The 17,708-nt window shown below is 44.5% G+C and overlaps 1 protein-coding gene across 1 annotated transcript; it reads right to left on the bottom strand.

The window, feature by feature from the left end:
• Nucleotides 1-2,901: 2,901 nt before the first annotated feature.
• LOC119460799 (tyrosyl-DNA phosphodiesterase 2) lies at nucleotides 2,902-12,692 on the bottom strand. Its single transcript, XM_037721888.2, has 6 exons — nucleotides 12,451-12,692; nucleotides 11,791-11,885; nucleotides 10,590-10,787; nucleotides 8,182-8,392; nucleotides 7,622-7,792; nucleotides 2,902-3,449 (listed from the first exon to the last, which is right to left on the bottom strand). The coding sequence occupies exons 1-6, from the start codon at nucleotides 12,586-12,588 to the stop codon at nucleotides 3,165-3,167; spliced, it is 1,098 nt and encodes a 365-aa protein (XP_037577816.1). The 5' UTR covers nucleotides 12,589-12,692; the 3' UTR covers nucleotides 2,902-3,164.
• Nucleotides 12,693-17,708: the final 5,016 nt, after the last annotated feature.

Raw genomic sequence — 17,708 nt, forward strand, 5'->3', positions numbered from 1 at the left:
TTGGATGTTCTTGCATGCATTTCAGCCGTAACAGCGGGATTACTGCATGACATGAAGTGGACATGTTCATGCTGGATGGAACTGGGAAATGTGTTGCGAGTGCCATGCAACTGTTTCATATTTCAGCAACTGGAATGACAGAATGGTCATGCTTTCATGGTCCCTTACAATTTTTCTACCAGTTAAGCAGTTTTTACATGATGTTGTTTGCATGCTTTTCCCATTCACTGTAACATTGTTGCATTATTTACATGCACCTCTACCTTTGCATACATTAAAATTACCTTTGTCTCTCAGAAGAACACCGACATATTTTTGAAGGTGTAGAAACTCTGCCACGTTTCCCACACATAAAAGGAAGACACTTAGCAGGTGTTAAGGTTTGGAAACACTTATTTTTCAAGTTTAGACAGCGCAAGAAAACAGTGACAACAAGGAACGCATACACAAAGGACCAGTTTCTTGTTGTCGCCGTCTTTCACGCTGTTTCAACTTGGAAGTATGTCGCACCAACTTGCCGAAACTGAAGTACTCCTAAGCCAGACTTTTATTTTAATTTGGTAACTACTAAAGTTGCCTCGAAATTGCGACATCATTTCACACTACGGCTAGTTACGACAATGTAGCTAAATACAGTGGAACCTGGATGATACGATCACGGCTAATACGAATTTCCGGATGTTACGAATTTTTCTGCGGTCCCGGCCGAGCCCCATTACTTTGCAACGTGCTAGAAAACGGTTGTTACGAATCGATTTTCGACCCGCGTCGGTTGATACGAATAAATGCCGCCCCACCGACGGCCGCGAAAGAGAACAGCGCGCAGTCACTGCGCTTTCTCCCTTTCTCTTTTGGTGCGGAGGCGCGAACACGACTGCCGGACAGCGCGGAGGCCGCGAATGGCGCTGAAGAGTTCGAAAGCGGTGGCGCTTTTGTTGCTTTTGTGCTTTTCCTCCTTTTCCGCGTGCCATCGGGCGGAGTGGCTGCCGTGCTTCGGGCCGCGTTCTTTTTTGCGCCATTTTGCCTAGTCGCAGCGAGCTATGTCTACCTAGATACGATCTCTGCTGATTCGCGCGGCCGTACGCCGAGGCGCGGGAGCCTCCGTTGGCACGTCTTCCGTCGGCTGCGTTATCGGTGCCGATGGTACGCGGTGATTGTGTGTTTCGCTGCTGGAGTCAGGGTGCAAGATAGCGCGGCACGTAATCCACGGTGCAAGGTTGCGCTCGTTCAGTCGGGTGCTCCTCCGCTTCTTCCGCTAATCGCGGTATTTTTCTTGCCGTAGGAGCGCTTCCGTATTCCGAAGGCGTGCTTCGTCCAAAGTTAATTCGCCAACAAGCGACGATCCATCACTAACCTGGGAGTTCTCAGTAATCCGAATTCTGTGTGTCAAGTGAAGACGCCGGCGTGGTTTACGAAGCAGACAACTGCGGTTACCATCTTGCCCCTGCCACAGCAGCAACCAATGGAGAGACGCCTTTCAGCACGGCAGCCAATCGGAGGCCCGCTTTTATCAGAGGGCCCGTGTGACTACCTATCGCAGACCCGCGCTTCTTTGGTTTTTGTGCGTTTGTTACAAGTTGGCGACGACAGACGAATTGAGAAGTGGAACGGCGAAACTTTGAGCTTTCGAACGATACCAAGATGGCGGCGCTCGGTGGCGGGAAATAGGAGATATGGCTCCGTGAACTGCGGTGATGTTGCGCGATTTAAAGCTGTTTTCTCGCCCTGCGCACTGACGAATTAAACTTTTTCGGGCACTTTCAGTGCGTTTTCAGCCAAACCATATTGATGCAGCGTAGATTAAGCGTTGCAGACGAACGCGTGGTTTTCAAAAATCGATTTTTCTCGCGATTTTCGCGATCTGATCACCGAGTCCCCCCTTAATTTAGCTAGTTTTAATTGTGTTTCGATGATACGAATTTAGGCTAATACGAATATTTTTCGTGACCCCGTAAGATTCGTATCATCAAGATTCCGCTGTATACCAATAAATAACAACCGCAATATATTTGTGTGCATTTGTTATGGCTGCGCTCACGTATGGCAGCCGCGGCAATCACTGGTACGGAGTTAGCCATGTGTCGCGATGCATCCACTTTCTGGGTACCAAAACCGAAACTGGTTCACAAAAACGGCCACTGTTATTTAGGCTACTCAAGTGCTTGCTGTTGTTTTTTCTAAGGCTTACAGCATTAGAATTTGCATTTTAACGAAAAAGAAGAAAAGTTGCGTTAGCACTTTTCAGTGGCTTTTACCGACACTACTGCTGTCTGCCGGTGTACTGGATTGGATTCAATAAAACCCAACTTTACTGCTAATGATAGTGCTATTGACAGTGTTTTAACTGTAACATATTCTAAATGAACATTTAGACACTCGCTACGTAGATGCCCAGAGCAACTTTGAATGTTGTGCAAGGTAGCCAGTTTGTTGCGATAACCCAAATAGAAGCATGGAAACACCTCAAGAGTCGAATGAATCAACACGGACTACTGTAAAAGCACAGCCAAAAGCAAGTGCATGATTTGTAGCTTCACAGAAATCCAGATTTGTTTTTTTTTAATGCTCGTCAGCTTTATCAACTTCATCACAATACTGACTCCATAACTTGCTTCTGTACTGATCTGATGCCCATGCACAAGAAGAATTAGACTGCTTGTGTATGCATGTTGGTAATGTAATCACTTGGATTTCCCAGAGCTGCAGTAATAAAGTCGAACTTCATTATAGCGAAGTCATGTCCCTACATGAAAATGCCTTCGTTACATCGAATATTTCTTATAAGCACATATTCTTTGCATGCTAATCTCACTATTGGTGGGGAAAAGTTCTAGCTGGTGAATGTTTTTTCGTGCTTTAAGTTTGCCCTCACAAGCTCTGAGGACATATAAACACAGCCACTTGCATTCTTGAACAGCAAACACACAGTTTATTTTAGAAACGAACATCTTTATATACATCAAATAAAATGTGCCTGGTGTGGCACAATGACAAGTTGGTATGCTCATTGCTGTGCATATTGTGGCCCTGACTTGACAGCAGCATAAATTAAAATCGCTGGATATGTCACCATTGGTCTCTTCTTTCCTTTCTTACAAACTAAAAACACGCGACAAGCAAACTTGATGACTCGAGCCCAGAAATGCGATGGTATGGCAGCGTGTCTAGAGGAGCTTGAAATGGCACAGGAGACCCCAGTGGTCGCTGGGAAAGCATCTGTGAGGCTTCAACCTTTCCAGCCCAACCATGCCAAAAAATGCTGGCTTCATGGTGGCAGGTTTAGCAGCTCTTATGTACACTCTGTCGAAGCGGCAACGAGGCTTGAAGCGCCCGTTCCATGTAACATTGTCATTGCGCGTCATGTCCCATGTGTAGCGGACCTCTTTGCGCTGCCCGCAGGATTCCCATACGTCCTTCACACCCTGTGGCAGGCCACCAATGTCTTCAACCTGAAAAACGCAAAGTATATATTTGAATGGAGAGGAACGAAATCAAAGAAGCACTCGGACACCTACTCTGCAGTTCCCTCTCGTCTTAATGAGCCCCTCACCAGGCCCCATTGCAAATTTTAGTTGCATACGCAAGAAGTTGTACGGTACCGTCGGGGAGCATTTTACCGCAAACAAATTTCAAATTGCTTGGTTATTAGAGGTGGTCGAAGAAATTGAAATATTGCTTTGTCATGCAGTCAGGAGGCGCGCTTCACTGCCAATCTATACTCTCTCCGTCCTCGTGCTTCAACTAGCGTCCGCAAGCGACATTCCTTCCCTGCCTTCTTTCATACTGGAGCAGAGGGACTGCGTCAGGTTAATGTTGTGAGCTCCACCTTTTATTTATTTTTTTTTTTCTGCTTGGCAAACTCCCAGTGGCAGTAAGGCGCATTCTGCATTTGACAACTCACTAAGGTCACATGCCATAACTGGTGACGTTGCAGGCAGTGCACTTTACATTGAGGCATTTGTGTGTGTGACATTATCTCGCTGGAAGCGCAGCTCTCTAGAGAGGAAGGGCTAGTTGGCTTCTCTTTGAAATTTCGGGTGTCTTTGTGCCATGCAGCCACTTGATACTTCGCAGACACGAATGCCACTGCACTATCTATGCGCTGCACTTGTCAGTTTGCAATGCCCAAACATGGTGAGGAACACTTGAAAGGAGCCCTGAAGCACTTTTTGTAGTAAGAAAACGTCGTTGATCTGTTAACAAGGCTCCTGTGAGCCAAATATTATTGCACTGCATGCAGCAGGGAACTTACAATCGTGTCAAAAGCAGTGAAAAATCACTTGCTCTTGCAATGCCGCCATGCAGCGTCATCGCAAGCAGCTGGACCCACAACAGCTATTGGCTGATTTCGTGATCACGTGAACATTCTCGGTACTAATACAATTCTTGCTCATCTGATTAAACTAAATGAACAATATACATGTCTGCGATCTCAAAAAGACAGAAAAGCCATTTCATCTTTGTATTGTCAGTCTAAACACTACAGTTGTGCACTGCTGTACCTGCTGCGCGTGGCCTCCGAGATGAAAAACGTAGCGTAGACAGCGCGACCGCCACAGGGTGCCGCCACGAGTTGTATCGTGGTCAACCTTTAGGCGTGGCCTGCAAGGCGTTGCTCACTTGCGCCCTCTAGTAATTTACTAGTAATGTCATTCTACGATTATCTAGAAAAGTGTTTCATCCACCACCCCCCCCCCCCTTTAAGGCCTGCTTTTCCATGTAGCTGTAAGCATATTACCCGCCGTGGTTGCTCAGTGGCTATGGTGTTGGGCTGCTGAGCACGAGGACGCGGGATCGAATCTCAGCCACGGCGGCCACATTTCGATGGGGGCGAAATGCAAAAACACCCGTGTACTTAGATTTAGGTGCACGTTAAAGAACCCCAGGTGGTCGAAATTTCCGGAGTCCCCCACTACGGCGTGCCTCATAATCAGATCGTGGTTTTGTCATGTAAAACCCCATTAATTTAATTTTAGCTGTAAGCATATTGGATGATAATGGTGTACACTAGCTATCTTTTTTTTTTTCAACAACAGTTTCGTAAGTGTCAGTGGTGGCCTGTTGACTTGCACGATGCCAACAAAGAAGATCCTAACAAAACCGATGATTACTAAAGACAAACTCCAGAAAAGGCAACATCCGACGTTCTTATACAGCCAGGCAGAGACAACGCACAGAATGTTCTTGCAAGATGCACACAATTACAAAGGTGGCTGATGTATACAAAGGTGATGCAGTAATGGTGTCACCAAGGAAAGGCGTGCATTTATGGGTGCATTTTGATAAGAATTGCATTACATGTGTATTCTGATGTGCCGATTTCAAATATGCAATTTTTTTTTCCTGTGTAACAAGTAGTTTATAAAACATTAACGAATTTATGTTTCTTTTGTGGGCTAGTTTGGAGGTGAGCTCTCGGTGAAATGCTGGTTCTTTTGAATGAGACTGACATATCAAAATGATGTTGAATGATAAGAGTTCGCAGTGCTACAAGAACAATGCTTTAGACTGATTTGGGCCAAGGTTATAACATGTCAACGATTTTAAAGCAAGAACCCATATTAACACCCAAAACAAAAATATTACTTTTTGAAAATTTGTGTAATAATATTTGTTCATATTGTAGGCCTACTGCACTCCGACTGTCTACCTTTCTGACAAAAAAAAGAGAATTATTGCAATAAGTAAAACCGTGACACCATCAAAAATGCTGCCTTGAGAAAACAAGGAAAAACATTTCACATGTTCATCGTGATTATGGAATGGATAAATCAATAAAAAATTATACAGGAGTTCAATCAAACAAAAATAAATGCTCTACACCAACCTGGGGCAAAGGAACGCGGAAAGATATACAGTCGAACCCGGATATATCGAACCCACATATGTACAACGAATTATTGTGTATAACAAACAGCTGTAAAATCCCCTTCAAAATTTTTGTATGAAATTTTTATCTTAAATATCAAATTTTTTTTGGTGATCCCCTTCAGATTCGATATATCCGGGTTTGACTGTATGGGCCAATTTTTGGTTCCAATGGGCAAGGTCTCCCCTTAACTGGGTAGAATGCGTGACACTTCCAGCAGAGCCACATAGACATTTAGGTGAACAAGATAAAGACCTTGGCTTAACAGTGCAGATAAAATAACATTTTGTTACCTCGCAGCAAAACGAAACTGGAATAATATTGTTACATTATTGTGGTCCTGTTGGCTAACTGCTTTTGGTGATGTTTCAGCAGACAGTGACTTGCTGAAGAAGCAGAAGTGGGCAGAACAAATCAAATTTGCAGCAGGGCACACCTTCCGTCAGAAATATGTTTTCATATACTTGTGTCATATACCACTGTCGTTGAAAAGAAAAGTGTACAATCATTGCATTCTACCGGTGCTAACATAAGGGGCAGAAACGTGGAGGTTAACAAAGAAGCTCGAGAACAAGTTAAGGACCGCACAAAAGAGCAATGGAACTAAATATGTTAGGCCTAACGTTAAGAGATGGGAAGAGAGTGGTGTGGATCAGAGAGCAAACGGGGATAGCCGATATTCTGGTTGACATTAAGAGGAAAAAATGGGGCTGGGCAGGCCATTTAATGCATAGGATGGATAACCGGTGGGCCATTAGAGTTACAGAATAGATACCAAGAGAAGGGACGCGCAGTCGAGGACGGCAAAAAACTAGGTGGAGTGATGAAGTAAGGAAATTAGCAGGCGCAAGTTGGAATCAGCTAGCGCAAGACAGGGGTAATTGGAGATCGCAGGGAGAGGCCTTCGTCCTGCAGTGGACATAAATACAGGCTGATGGTGATGATGATACTTGTGTGTCAGAAGCAACTCAAAGGGCTGCCAAGAGCAATAAGTTAGGGATACACTCAGGATAAAGCAACAACTTATGGTACATTTGAATGTTTCCTACAGCGCTCCAACTCGGATTGTATACGGAGCCAGCTTTAGATTGCAGCTAGAGGAAGCCCGCTGAGGCTGAACATATGGCCACTTGCCCGAACAATGGAAGGCTGGAAGCAGAAACGTGCCAGCACTGCTTCTGTTGTAAACAAACATGGTGGATTCACAAAGCACACACACACGCTAAACTCGAAAGGCTGTGGCAGACATTGCAACAATGAAACTTGCAGCAGCTGCGTGACTGGACCTCTGCTGGATCCCTTCAAGATGTGCAAGATGGTGAGAGCAAATCCAAGTGCTCCAAGCTGGAGCTCAGCACTCTGAATGAACAGGCTAATGCCTTCCAAGCACTTGGTAACATATGTAACATAACTCATATGTAACATAATCCAATAGAGCTAGCCACCATGTCAAATGAATTTTCAGCATGTTTGAGGCATGGTGTGATTGCATGCATTTGTGTATTAGGGAAGAAGTCATGGCTGAAATGTATTCCAGAAGGTTGCCACATTGGCACATTGGCTCGCAACTCAGTTGCGATTCCAGTGAGGGCTTCATGTGTTATGAAACAGACACAGTAACCCCATGCCAGATAAATTATGGGACATCACTTCAGTAATGACATCGCAACAATTTTTAAAATACTGGCATTGAAAAAATTTCTCATCTACAACCACATCATGCAATTTCTAAAGAAGGGAAGCTTTCCGTACCTCACTGTCTCGCAAGTTGAGGTCACCACCAAAGATGACTGTCCTCTCGGCAGGTTCTTTGACACACTTCTTCAAGCATTTGAAGAACTGTACTGTGCGCTGCTCAGCAAAGTCAGCTGTGCTTTCCAAGTGGGTGTTCATCAGTGTGATAGGAAAGCCTCTGAACGATGCCTAAAAAGTAAATTTGAGTGTTGAGCATGAAAAACAAAAGTTCAGTCAACCTTATCTGACATGAAAATACACGTTATATCTGATATTCGTTATAAGCATCTATTCGTTACATGCTGATACCAGCGAGACATTTTAGATTTACTTTGCTATATCAGTTTAATATATAGAGCTTCAACTGTACTAGTCACAGGGGAAAAAATGAGACAGCCACAATATCCCTGTAAATAGATACTATAACAGCGGCCTTAATTAAGACAATGGTTAAGTGTGCAAAAAACAGTGACAACGAAGCAACACACCTAATCCCAGCCACAATTTACAAAAAAAAGTGTGCTTTCCGCTGGAGCATTAACAACAAGAAGATAGCCTTGAAGACCAGTCGCCCTCACCTTTACGTACGTCACATTTCGGCCCATGGCAGTGTTTGAAAATGGGTATACGACATGACTTTCATAGTCGACGGTTGCCTTCCTGAGCAGGGTGACCGTAAAGTACTCAATGGTGTTCCCCAAAATGCACTTGTAGCCAGGAAGGAGCGTCTCAAAGATTTCAGCTGAGGCAGGCACCACTTCTTGAAGGAACACAACGTCTATGCCAGCGCTAAAGAAAAACAAAAAAGTTTTGTCACAAAAAAGCAGATGTACGTAACAAATTACATGTAATTAATTACTTGTATCAATTACATTTTTGGTAATTTCATAATTTAAGAATTACTTTGTTTAATTGCTAACGCTCGCTGTAATTGAATTACATTTTTCAGTCACCGTTTACATGGAACCAGTTACATTTTTCAGCTTTGAGAACTTCAATTTTACAGGCACTATACAGTGTTCAAAGGGAAGGAAACATGTAAAGGGGTGGTCAAAAGTTTCCAGGCCACATCTTGCGCGAACACGTTGACTTTGTGCTCTGTGGCTTGTCATGTATCGGATTATAAGAGCTCCAAGGTATTTGTGAAGAGGGTAAAGGACACTGTTTCTCACCACCCAAACCTTCTGACTGCCAAAGTTACTCCAGGAGCCCCGCCACTTGCTTGAGAGTGAGCATGTTTGCGCAAGCTGTGAGCTGGAAACTTTTGACCACCCCTGTACATAGGCTACCTCCTTCAAACAATCAGCGTCCTGCAGCTACACCTCAATCATCTGAATAGGGCAGGCTTGAAGATTTCCGCACCTCTCATGGAAGTATAACCTCCGAGCGTTTCCTTTATAATAAAATTTATCTTCCCCCCCCCCCCCCCTCTCTCTCTCCTGGAAGCACTTAACGGCCTTCATAGGCGGTAAGAGCTGCTGCTCAAGTCATCTTCACTAAGTGCAGTCTTTGACTTCTCCGATACAGACAGAAATTCTTGGATGTTTAACACTTATGATTCTATCAGTTAGATATATAAGTGACTCATTACACCTGTTTACAATTAGTCATTTAAGTTTAAATAGCTAACGATTGAAGGGTGATGGTCCACGCGATGTTGTCCATCAAACTGAAACGGTGCTTCTATGGCTCGATAGCGACAGCCTCTTCGGACGTTGATGCCAGGAAATCACCTGTGGATAATTTTTCAGTTTTTCACAGGCTCTTTCGGGAGTTCGTTCCCCTAGCATCAGCAACAATGAAGCGCTGCACTTTGTAGGGTCTCACACGTGCTCTTGGGACAAAGGAATGACAACACAGTAGTGCAAAGGATCAAAAGGGCATTTATAGCACCTTTCATACACTAATGCGTGTTAGCCAAATTACTACGCCGATGAGTGCGCGACAAATCGGACACACTTTGTGGGGATGCGCAACTCTCACACGTCCCCTGATAGGTCGGCGGACAGCGCGAACGTTTCGCGCGTGCGCCGATCCATGCTTCGCGAGACCGTCTCACGAGGCTAGGAGCAGGACACCGAAATGGACGAACTTGGATCGTTCGAACGCGCCACCGTTCGCGTGACCGTACACGTGAACGACTAGGCGATGGTGTCTAGCATGGGGTGAACACATTTGCTCGCTATCCGGTCGCGGCGAGTCGGACTTCCTCGATTCGTCGCGCGCCCATCGGCGTAGTAATTCGACTCACACGCATTAGTGCATGAAAGGTGCAATAAATGCCCTTTTGATTGTTTGCACCACTGTGTTGTCATTCCTTAGTCCCCAAGAGCACGTGTGAGACCCCACAACTTCATAGAGGACTCAGGCCGCAAGAATCGCGACATTGAGTAACCACAATCTTCTGGTGGTGGTGAGCTGTAGCAACAAGCACGTTTAGCCTCGTGATCGAGGCCGGCAATTGCTCCAACTGAGCGTTTCTTTCAACGTTACTGCAGTATGTCACCACATGTGACATACTGCAATAAAAAAGTACAAATTTGCCTTCACTTATGGGGATGCGAGCTGCTGCAGAGACTGCCCTGGCATGAACTTGTGTCGCTGCCTGCCGGCAGCTGCAGAAAGCAGCCGGTCGGGGGGGTTTGCCGCGTGTTGCCTGCTCCTGGAACATCCAGCAAACTTCCCTAACCAGCTGCTTTCTGCAGCTGCTGGCAGGTGGCGACACAAGTTTATGCTAGGGCGGTCTCTGCAGCAGCTTATATCCCCATAAGTGAAGGCAAATTTGAACTTTTTTCTTAAGAACCAGGCAAATAACTGTGGCAAGTGTTATACTAAACGACGTAGACTCCAAAATGCAATATTTCTGCAACATTTGAGCAAGAATAGTGCAGCGGTGAGCACAAAACCATTTTTCAAACATGCAAAGCAAAATATGCAGGACCCTGTATGACCAAGCAGAAGCTGCAAGACACCAGTTTGTCCTTACCTTTCAATCGTGGAGCAGACCGCTTTCGCACGAAGTACCAGGTTCTTATCATCAATACCATCTGTGTTCCACGAGATAAGCTTCAAAGTGTTGGGTTGACCTTCCAAGACATCTGTAGCCCTTGGCCCATTCCTGTTGCTGGTGGCTGCCTCGGCAAATATGGCCGTTGCAGCAGCTGCCAAACTTGGACGGCTGCCACTGAAGTAATGAAACACCAAGGGAAAGATCTGTCAATGCTGACAGGAGTGACCAACAACTGAACTTCATTAATTCAGTCTTGTACAGAGCAACAAAAAGCTCTTTTACTATGTGTTTCATTAACTATATGTACGCTATTTTTTATGTGCTGAACACATGGGTCTACCGCTCAAGCAGCTACCAAGCGCCTGCCTCTAAACAGCATCCAAAACCATGGAACTATCAACATTTGCATTCAGTGTAACACTTGAAAGCTCACACCATGTACTACTATGCATGTACACTTATGAATTTAAACTCTTACAATTGCAGGAATATCAGAGCTTGCAGATGTGACAGCCTAAAAAAAAAACTTCAAGTACTTTTCCTGATGTTCAAATGAGTAGCGTATCCAGGATCTCTGCCAGGGGGGGGGGGGGGTTGACAGTTTGCCCAATACCATCTAAATAGCACTAATTTCAATTTCTACACGGAAAATTGTCAAAAAATGCGCTTTTTGTGAGTGTGCAGACGATTGCGCGTCTTACATCTTAGTTGCAGTACTCAAATGCGCAAGGAAAGAAAAGGAGTTAAACAAAAGAGGGGGGTTAAGTCGGCCTCAGGGGGGGGGTTACAACCCCCGAACCCCCCCCCCCCCCCCCCCCCGTCTGTGCGCCACTGGTTCAAATGTTACATTCACACTGTGCTTTAGGAAATGTCATGTTCATTCTTTCTAGCTATCGCATGTAGAATGTTTGCTTACATTTTCTTTTTTCGGTTGAAGAGGCACACGAGGTGAAATAAAGCCCTGCAGTATTTTTCTTTTTTTTTTTTTCTCTCTCTTGAGAAAATTCTTTATATTTAGCGTGCTCTGCAGTAATGTTGAATAGCATCACAGAATAAGTTCTGGCTATAATACGGTACCAGAAAATAGCAGGACGAAAAGAAGAACAGTACCAGTAAATGTTGGGTGCCTGCTTAAAGAAATAAAAATTTTCTACACCGATACACAACAAACGCTTACTCCACAACAAGGACCACGTCTGCACGGTTGTCGTCGCCAGATACCCTCACGGCACCTTTGTTCTTCCGATCTTCAAAGAAGTCGTTAACAGACCGCTGCAAGGAGAAATTTGCTTCAGTGAGAGCTGTCTATTCACGTTTGAAATCAGTACTCAATGGTACTCGACGCGCAAACAGCAAATGCAGAAGCCTCTGGCGACAAGCATGGTGCGCCAGTAACGCTTCAAGGCGTAGTGTGTGTTTTAAAAAGCTAGCGTGAAGTCTGAAAATGACCCCCAACTACGACTCTCACACAAATTGGTCTACGCTATGAAGTGACACGTGCTGTTCTGAGATCAACAAATTAAGGTGTTGCGATGTACGCGTTCCGACAAGAAAAGCACGCAGCACTCAACGATGCGTAAGAGATGCAAGGGACCTGCACACCACATCACAAAGATGCGTGGCAATGATTTTACTTCGGAGATAGCGAAACTTGGAGCCCTGCCTAGAGCTAACAAAACCAGCGACCTCAGAACAATGAAAATACGCTTGACAATATACCGGCGAGCTTAGCAAAGCTTCAAGTGCAAAGGGAGCTTATTTTTTTAACGTGGATATTCTAGAGCGCTGTGATTCTACAAATGTAAAATGAAGAAGTGTGCGCGGAAGAGAAGTTTACCTCAAGGTTCCAGGACCTGTCTTGGAGATAGAACTGCGCGCAGGCAGTGTCCGTTTGTGTTATAGCAGCAAATTCTTCGCATAACTGCTGGCAGACCTTGCCATCGGGTATGTCGTCATCGGTGTCAGAGCTGCTCATGGTTAAAAGTACGAATGGGACTAGATTTGTAAAGAGACTTCACAACACAGGACTGCAGAGGATCATGCCGCGCTTTTTGAGGCAAACATCACAAACATAAAAACACAGCCATGTGGATTGATTTGGCAAGGCTAGTCACAGGGCCACAGGGATATCTCGCGCATAAGTGGAACCGAGTGGAACCTTTCTTCTAAATTACTTTAGGGTACAGTGGCTAGTTCTAGCCACTGTATTTAGGGTCCTTCCACCGTAAAAGTAAGAATAAAATGGCGAAATTTTTTCTTTCTTTCTTTCAGAGTTGCAGTGAAGCGAACTGAACTGTGTCGGACGAACAGCAGACTCAAGCGCGGTAAGTTCAATCAAAGTTCATGGTTTCAATCATTTTTCCCTCAATGTTCCGCAGATTCACCATGGTTTCAGTAACGCAGCGTTTGTCGAATGTTGTTGTGGTTACGTACCATCGAGTCACTTTCGACTATATATGGTACGCTTCCTTTTGCTTAGAAGAATGCAATCTAACCATGTTGCTCTGGCGACCCCGTTTTCTCTTGTTCGTGGGGCACCCTATTCTAAAAACACTGACTTGGAACAAGTGAACCGAGCCGTCCTAACGAACCATGACATCACATTCCCACGTGGTAAGTTTCAGACATGTACTTTGTGGTTTAGGTATCATAGCTTTATATAGTGACTTATTATCCATATGTACCATGCATGGTTTCAGTTTTGTAGAATGCCCTAGCTACGGTACAGTGGCTAAAGTAGTGTAGCTACGGAGAGTAGACGGGTCAGCGGCGCCCACCTGGCCTAGCTGGAACGAATACTGAGGATGGCACCGTTTTCGAGAAATGCGCCGTCAAACTAGGGGTAAAAATGCACTCCTGTTCCACTTGCAAGAAAACGTAGTTTTACGCACTTGAGCACAAAAGTAACAGGGACGCCCAATGTATATTGTCGCCAACTTCTGGAATTATTATCTCGAAACAAGTGAATATAAGCCTTGCGAACTCATCGGCTACAATTCGTGAGTTGCAATGTGTGCCGTAAAGTAATTAATAAGAATTTTAATTTGTGAATTTTCGCTAATTAGTCTGCTCTGCATTTCGATTTCATGAGCAAGTAAGGTCCGCCTCTGAGTAATCCAGCTCAATTACTAGAATTATGCTATTTGCCAAAGGTGATTTTTTTTAAATTCTGTATGATCAAAAAAAAAAAAAAAAAACTTTGTAGTCCGTTTTTGAACACAGCAAGCTGTATATGTATACCGTATACATGGCTTGCACTGACGTCATTGTAGCCGCCATGTTGGTGCACCGACACGATGATAAGCTGGGTCCGTAACGTCACGCGAAAGCTTTCAATAAGATGGATTGGACTGAAGTGCTCGTGGTCGCCATATGTTGGTGCACCGACACGGTGATAAGGTGGGTGCGTGACGTCACGTGAAAGCTATCAATAGACTCGTGTAAGGGACGCAGTTTTCTTTCGCGATTTTGATGAGGTGAGGCCCTTACATGGGGCTGGGCCATTTAGTCTAATTTTTTCTGACTACGAGTTCCGGGAATTTGCACGCTTTTCCACGGAACGCCTTCCACGATTTGTTCGTTGCGACGAGCTTCTCTTTCTGTCTCAGCCACCGAGGTATGCACTCGTCATCGACGCCGCAGTTGCAGCCGGCTGCTCGCTTGCCGTGCTTCTTGGCGTACGCGACAACTTTGAGCTTAAGTTCAGCATCGTACGCCATCAAACGCTCCCTCCCCATTTCGGACTATCGGCATCGGACAGATGAGCCGAAGTAGCTGGCTGAGACTGAACTGACCGAGGAATCTAACCGCACAAAAAAAGCACGTGCAGCGTTATGACAGAAACTGGCAGAGGCTGACACTGGGCATATTAAAGCGTGAAGAACGTTTTACATTAATTGTGAAAACGCTTGTTCTGTTTTCGGAGACTATATTCGAAAAGTATTCGATTTCAGATTACTAGCTAGGCGTGCGCGAATTTTTCAAACTTTTGAATAACGAATAGAATAGTGTCCTATTCGATTCGGTCTTCGAATCGGTCTTCGAATCGAATAGTCACCATTCGTAGATTCGAATATTTTAACAGCGATGCTGTTCTAGCTAACCGTAAAATTAAGTGGCGCCTGCTGTCGCAAGACCTCGCCGAGCTATGACGTCACTGCGTTGCCAGGAACCACCTCGCGGAGCGGCGTGTGCTTCGCTTCCTCTCCGTGCTGTGCACATGTTGCCTTGACATGGGACGTTAAGCTGGTGGTCCCACTCCGGCGGCACGAGCCCCCCGTTTTCAGTACTTTTGGACTAACCGTGGCGGCTCTTCTACTTAGGATATAAAGTTGTGGTATATACCATAAAAAGCTTAATTCTTGTAGATTCCAACCATATATAATATAAGGAAATTGATTAATGTGATTTAGAAATAAATGTTCAAGAACAAGTATGAGATACATGGTTTTTGCGAACTTTGTCTCAGTTGTGACCATATTTAGAATAAACTACCGCACTTACTGCATTTCGGCTTGCTCTGTAGCTTTAGGACATATTTATCTAGTTCCTAGACGTAGCAAAATAATTTTGGATTTTTACTTTTTGGGTAATTTGCTTTTGAAAATTGCCAAATATCGCAATCTTCTGTTGTAAACAGCCCGGCAACTACATGCTCAAGGAAGCTAAATTTTGGATAAAGTAGAGTTCAGGGAATTTCCATTTAGGACGCAAAATTTCATTCATGTACCTTTATTAGTTTTAAACCACATCTTCGTAGCTTTAGTACCTTCCCGCAAAAATGGGCGAAAATAAAACGAGAATTCCAAATATTGCTTTATTTCGGCCGCATTATTCGGAAAACTAATAAAGTTACATGAATGGTGGGGGGATGAATGTTTAGGTAATGGGGGTAGTTTTGGAAGGTATTGCCACAGGATATGTGATGTGTTGGAAGGATAGACACCACAGTGGATACAGCGAGGGAGGTCTTCAGTAAGTATGCCTTGGAGGAGGTGATTCCGTGCTGGAGTGAGCAGGGTGTTCGTCTGAGCTTGTCGGATGAGTGTACCCTGTGTCCTTAATGTCTAGGTGTAGCTTAGGGTATACCTTCTTTTCGTATACCATCAACGCCACCACCACAATTGCCACCAAGGGACGAGTGCAGCGTCGAGGCGGACGGAACACCCATAACGCGATGTGTATATGGGGGCGTTTTTGAGCCTACAATCAACCTCGGCCATCATTTGTGTCTTTCTGAAAATTTGTTTCACTAATGTGACCTTACTGCAGGATTCTCACTGTAGTTCTAAGCTGTGGTTTAACACCAATGATTAGTTACGAAACCTATGACCATCCCAACAGCGTGGGTATACTGTTGTGCTACGGAATAAGTCGTGCTGTTTACTTTGACAAGCGTTCAAATTTTCATCTGTGGTTACGCTGGTCGACTACCTTGTTTGTTGGACGAGGTCTCCGTCCACAAATAAAATAGTTTTGGTCAGTAATTGCAGCATACCATATAGAGTCACACTTGTCGCGACCGGCTGCGGACTGCGCGAGCGCCCGAAGCAGTGGTAGATACCGGGTTATAAATCTGTCTGTTATACATCGGGTGTCCCAAAAATTATGCACCAAGATACAGGATGTCCCAACTATCATGTTACCGCTTCACCGAAAGGCTACACAGTGGTTCCGAAAGGCTACACAAAGGCTCGCCGCGCACCGTTTCCTCCTCGCCCGATGAAAAAGTCTATGGGCGACACAGCGGTGTAGTGTCACACCGGGTGGCTTGATAACGTACGTGTTCTTAAAATATGATGCTTATCATGTTTAATTGTATTTTCACAGAAAGAGAACGTCCTAAACATATTTATTTTTGGACTTAACCATACCGACAAAACCCACTTGCCCCATATTCAATAACCCCATGTGAACGTTATGTAGGACCCATGTAAAAACCCGTATACTTATATATCATAGGAGGATGCCCGTATGATATATGTAAACACAGGTTTTTTTTACAAAGAGTCTTATTGGATATGGGGCTTATGGGCTTTTTTTCGATAGGGTTATGTTTTTTTTTTTCTTACCGCTCATTGATTTCGGAGCCGCCAGATATACATTGCCAGAATCTATGAAATAATATACACGTCCCGAACTCGTAGCAATAATACCCTTAAATAAGTCGCTGTACACGATCGAGATGTATACCAGCTGATACCCTCTCCTCCAGAAAAAAGTTGTTGTTTATAGTTATTTAATCGTTATTAGGCACTTGCTGATCAACGAGCTTAATATACACGTTTAAATAAAAAGCTAATAAATGTTGCGCCATGCAAGGCCAATTGGGAAGTTTCATTATAACTGTTGCAGCGAGTGAAGCCGAACTCCCCAGCAGTGGTCGCGTGTTTGCGGGCGAAGCAGCCTCTGCAGGCGTAAAATGTAGATGCTCCATTTGGGGCTTAGTGAATGAAGTCATCTAAAAAGGTATAAAAAAAATACCATAAACAAATAATTTTACTATTGTTGTGGACGCTGCACCGTGTAGAGAGGGTGCAAAATAGGAAGTGAAAGACAGACGTAAGCCAGCGAAAAAAAAAAAAAAATGTCCATTTGGTTTTCTTTTACTGCTGGGGAAAGTACAAAGGTATTAAACACGAGGAAAAAGAAAACGAGGGTGTCAAAAAAAATTGTCTACGCACACGTGGTGAGGCGCTCGATAACGATTACAGATTTGTAGTTCCGTTGCTCTTAAAAGACGCAGCAGTGCGTTAAAAGTGTTAGTGGCACATACCTCCGATGTTGTACGTAGAAACGTTACACCGCACTCTTCTTGCGCGTAAAAGAACGACACTTGACAAGTGTATACAGTCGAACGCCTTTATAACAAAGTGCTTGAGGCTTCCGAAATCATTCGCTATACAGGTCACTTCGTTGTAAAGGTTGCGAACCGCACACCTCACAGCCGGGACAGAACTCTTCCTTCGTTATACAGCTCACTCCGTTGTAGAGGCCATCGTTATAGAGGTGCTCGATTGCATGGAGGCTGGAAAACGTACGATATTTTGAATTTAATTGAATTCTGAAGGGCTTGACGTGCCAAAACCACGATTC

This window comes from Dermacentor silvarum, chromosome 8 (assembly GCF_013339745.2).
Source record: "Dermacentor silvarum isolate Dsil-2018 chromosome 8, BIME_Dsil_1.4, whole genome shotgun sequence".
Taxonomy (NCBI): Eukaryota; Metazoa; Arthropoda; class Arachnida; order Ixodida; family Ixodidae; genus Dermacentor; species Dermacentor silvarum.